Raw genomic sequence first — 4,980 nt, forward strand, 5'->3', positions numbered from 1 at the left:
CATATAAACTGCTTGCTGATGCTAAACGCAACTAACATGGGCAACCATGTAAACCAAGATGGGAGCCACAGCTACATTGAAGTGAATGGAAGGTGTTGAAAAGACTTGCGAATACAGAAAGAGACCTGGCATGCTGATTTCGCAGAGACGCGCAGACCAGGCTGCCAGTGTAGCCACTGTGCATATCCATGTCAAGGAGACTGAGTGAGAAGGTTTCATATTAGCAAGATGAGATAGGACACCTGCATGTGCAAAAGCTGAAAATTCTCATAAATGCAAACAGGAAGAATCGAGTTTGAGGTCCGTGCACAGGTGATCTGAACCTGGGAGACAAAGCATAATCACAAAAGCCAAACAGAGGCAGTTGTTCCCATTCATCCGAAGACAGGATGATACAAAAGGAATGCCAGGTTCAAAGTCCAATGTTCTGTCTCAGGGCCTAGAGGATTGGAGATCGTAACTTGTTAGGAACATGCAGCACCCTTGGGGCCGTTTTCAGCACCTTATGCAATTGGGCTGGTAACTTTACAAAGCCCCAAGGATGAGAAGACCTTACCTGACCAATCCCTATACACCTTCCACGTTAAGCTCACACTTTGTTGCACCGCCGAATTACAGCACACTAACCTGAAATATTTGTAGTTGCAACATTTAGGAGGTGGTCGCGGGAGGAGCCACCAGATATGCTTTATCCAATTACTGTACTAATCCCTTAAACATTGTATATGTAGCCTACACTATTAACTAATAACCATTCCACCTTAGGTTTTTGAAATGTATCTTTATTTTGTGATGTCACAGAGACTCAAAAGGGGACAACAAGCCCATGCTCATTGAGGATGTTTTGGAGAATGCTGTATTGTCCAACTTAATCCCTACAGTGACAACTTTTGTAATAAAGCAGTAAACCTTTGTTACAGTGCTGAACTCTTCTGTTTTTGAAAGGCAGGGATTTCCTTCGCCGAGTTCCTCTTGCTGATAATCAGGGATATTGATAATTCCCTCGCCTTAATTGAGGTGGTAGAGAGTGTTGCTAAGTCCCCGGCAAAGGCAGTTTTTTCCCACAGCGTGCCTGCAGGGATGCAACGCCACACGTGAGGACCGGAGTAAAGACCATGCGTGGATACTGAAAAGGCTGTCAGGAGCCCCCTTGGATACATTCATAACTGCTCCCCATGGCCCGCCAAGCAGACCGGAATGCAGAAAGGCAGATTGTGGAAGTGACAGTGCATGAGGGATTCAGCTGATCTGTGGAGTGTAATTATATGGCCAGCCATCTAATAAATAGTGGGGAGGGAAATTGTTGTTTTGTGGTTTCTTTTTACGTTAGCTAGGTAACGGATGAATTATGTATGAACCCCTGTTTTTTGGCTGTTAACTTAGTTTACGGATGAATAGAAGTATACCTGTTTCTAGGTGCTAGCTTAGTTTACCGATTCATTATTTATGTATACCTGTTTTAGCTTAGTTTACGGATGATGAGATGTATACCTATTTCTAGGCTGTTAGCTTAGTTTACGGATGACAAGATGTATACCTGTTTCTAGGCAGTTAGCTTAGTTTAGCTTAGTTTACGGATGAAGAGATGTATCCCTGTGTCTAGGTGCTTGCTTTGGTCATAGAATATGGTACTTTAGTATTTCTATGCTGCGGTATAGAAGAAGGACCATATATTTTTAAAGATGTGGTATCCCCTGTGATTTGAAAAGCAGGATGACAGCCGTGGGGTATGTGTATTGTTGTGTCTTGGGGTATTGGGGGGTCTGCATGCAAAGTATTGTTTTTGTCCAGGGCCTTGTAACATCACACAAAAGGTTGTTTAATGGGACATAACGCGTTGACATGAAGGTGAAGGCCCGCAGTGGTGCATGGAACTTTTGGAAAAAGAAAAAACATGAAGAAGATGATGGTTTGTAACTGGATGAGTTGGCGTTGAAGTCTCAGAAATCAAGAGGATTGTTGTACTATTTGTGTTGAGCTCAAGAGCATGTGGTAAAACAGTGGGCCGCATTAGAAATCAGGCGGTCTGGAAATAACGGTGGCGGTAAAACCGCCGCCACCGTTGTTTCCGGACCACCTGATCACAACTCCTGCAGGCGGGAGGTGATGTTCCCGCCAGGTCTGACCTGACGGGTTTAACACCGCCCGCCTGCAGGCGGACGAGGAAACGTCGGCAGCATTACGAGATGCTGCCGGTGTTTCCATGATCCCCATTCCCATTGAGTCCTGTAGGACTCAATGGGAATGGGGATTAACACCATTTTGCCTCCGTGATTCCCGGAAACCGGAGTTGTAATGCCCCGGTAATTCCAGGAATCAGGAAGGCGGAATAGTAATACGAGTCCGGCGGTAACCAGGCGGTTTTACCACCGCAGTTACTGCCGGACTCATAATGAGGCCCAGTGACTTGGACTTTCAAGGCAGAGAATAGAGTGTGGGCAGTGTGTGGAGCATGCCTTTGCTGGTAGTTGGTGAGCTGGAGAGGCTGGTGGAAAAAATGGGATGCTGTGTTTTGGAGAAGTTGATTAATTGTTGGCAATAATTGTGATACCAAATTTGGCATTGTTGAAGTGTACATAATCCCAACTTGACATCAAGTAAGTATCGGCAGTCCAAGAGTAATATGCCACCATGGGGGGACACCCCATAAACATTTGTGCAAGTTCCTTCCTTGGTACACTAACCCCTTTCATGCACTGCCTGCTTATAGTAGTGAAGATGCGCTTAGTGGCACTGAGCTGGCAAATAAGAAAATAAGGGCCATGATTGATGAATGCAAAGAGTGCAATGAGCTGCAAGCAAAATTGACTGGAGGCGACGAGGTAACTAAGGGATGTAAAGGGGGCGAAAAGGTGACAGTCCCACTAAACGAGTTGGTGGGAGGACAGCTACTGCTTAAACTGGACAGAAGTATAGCAGAGCCTAGAGACATTGAGGAGGAAGCTGAGAAACAAAGAGAGAAAGAGGACAGAGAATGGACAGAGATAATGGAAGAAGTGAGCAGAAGAGAAACGGAGGAGAGGAAGGTACAGGAACAGTTGAGAAAAGAGGCAGATAAATCAGAAGAGAAAGAAAGACAGGTGAAAGAAAAAAGAAGACAGAAATAAATAGAAGAGAAGGCTAAGAGAAAAGTGGAAGAGGAGAAGGAAAAGCAGAAGCAATTAAGAAAGGAAAAAAGGTAAATGGAAATTGAAAGACTTGTTAAAGAATGTCAAGGTATAGAGGATGAGGAGAGGAATAGAGAGAGAGACAAGCAGAGAGAGATCCTTCAAGGAGGTGGAGGACATAATGACAATACCTGAACGTTTAAGTGATGATGAGGAAGAGGGTATACAGAGGAGAATTGGGATATTGTACAGAAGCAGAAGAGATAGCGCTTCAGCCCCTAAGGCAAACAGGAGCGTAGCTGGGTCCCCATGAAAGGTGGGAAGCAATTCATTGAATAGAACAGTAGGGAGATGACAAGAGAAGAATATGTTGAGGAAACTCAACTTTGAGGACAGCAGAGTTGAAGACAACGATGATAGCTTAGGGATAATGGGGCCAGACAATGAACTTGGTGGACAGTGACGATGGCGTAGGGGGAGACTACACCGCCCCTCTGAAGGAATAACCCCAGAGCGGGAGACACTATGGGATGAGGAGAGGACACAGAAAGGGGAAAGATGGAACTTGAGGGGCACCTTGAGCACTCCGAAGGCAGATTCCATAGCACAAAGTTACCCCATATGCGCAGAGGTTAAGGGCATTACTCGGACGACAGAGAACTAGCATGACGGAAGCATTTACCGTTAGTCAAAATAGACAAAACCAAATTACAGTATTGCCAGACATAGGTCCTATACATTGGAGAGCTAACATCCCAGGAGGGTAGAAAAGGGATCCCTGAGAGAGCAGAGGAGACTTCTAGAACACTGCTAGCAAAGACAGTGAGGGAGATGCAGGAATTGTTGGGTCTTTGCAATTATTGCAGGGTATGGGTGTTCGATTACAGCACGTACACTAAACCTCTTCTAAACGGGCTCAAGGAGGCTCAGTGGGAGGACAGCAAACTGACATGGACGGGGGAGATGACAAAATCTTTCGATGAACTAAAAGGGGCTATCTGCACATCGCCAGTCTTAGGGATCCCTGATTAGAGCACATAATTCTATTTGTTTTCACACATGAATGGGGCAGTAATGACAGCAGTGCTCACACAGTAGCCTGTCTTAGGGCACAAACCAATAGCTTATTACAGCAGGACAAGCACTGGCTGCTGATGCATATGCAATAGAGGAGTCAGCAAGTATCCGGATATGAGGTAATTATCTCGAATCCGGTGATAAAGGTAGTAAGGTGTAGAATTGTGAATCCGCCGACATTCATAGCAGAGCCAATAGAGGGAGATATATACATGACTGTGCCACATACACTGAATACTATGACAACATTTGTAGAGCACAGGAGTATGCTCTTGAGAGATGGGAGGTACTCTTTATTGACGGGTCCTAACAATTGACCAGGCGACCAGAGTTGTGAAGAACGGGACATTTGAAGTGATGAAAAGCATGAGATTACCCTCTTGTTTTTCAGTGCTGAATTAGTAGCACTTATAATAGTGCTAGAGACACATAAGGACGAGGAGATCACTGTGTGCTTCAGCTTGCCTACGTGACGTCAACCGGACATGCAGGACTGTCATGTTGGGAAAAGAGGGGCTTCCGACATGCTGACGGCACACCGGTGCCGCACACACCTCTATTGGACAGGCTCATAGAAGCACTACAGCTCCCAGCAGCAGTCGTAGTAGTGAAATGCTAAGCCCACACGAGGGAGAGGACATGATTTCCCGCGGCAATGAAGCCGCAGATGCAGAAGCAAAGAAAGTAGCCTATTCTTTAGAAATAGTTGAATTTGACACTCCACCGAACAGACACATGCACATGCTCACCATGATATTATGAGAAGGGTATAGCTCATTGCCTATTACCCAAATCA

General features: G+C 45.4%; 1 protein-coding gene across 1 annotated transcript; it reads left to right on the forward strand.

The window, feature by feature from the left end:
- Nucleotides 1-2,762: 2,762 nt before the first annotated feature.
- Nucleotides 2,763-3,107, forward strand: LOC138510760 (UPF0741 protein SSP2119-like). The gene has a single exon (XM_069626496.1). The coding sequence runs from the start codon at nt 2,763-2,765 to the stop codon at nt 3,105-3,107; it is 345 nt and encodes a 114-aa protein (XP_069482597.1).
- Nucleotides 3,108-4,980: the final 1,873 nt, after the last annotated feature.

This window comes from Ambystoma mexicanum, chromosome 6p (assembly GCF_040938575.1).
Source record: "Ambystoma mexicanum isolate Mex_15411 chromosome 6p, UKY_AmexF1_1, whole genome shotgun sequence".
Taxonomy (NCBI): domain Eukaryota; kingdom Metazoa; phylum Chordata; class Amphibia; order Caudata; family Ambystomatidae; genus Ambystoma; species Ambystoma mexicanum.

Coding starts and splice junctions, on each gene's coding strand:
- LOC138510760 (XM_069626496.1), top strand. CDS start 2,763: ATGATTGATGAATGCAAAGAGTGCAATGAGCTGCAAGCAAAATTGACT.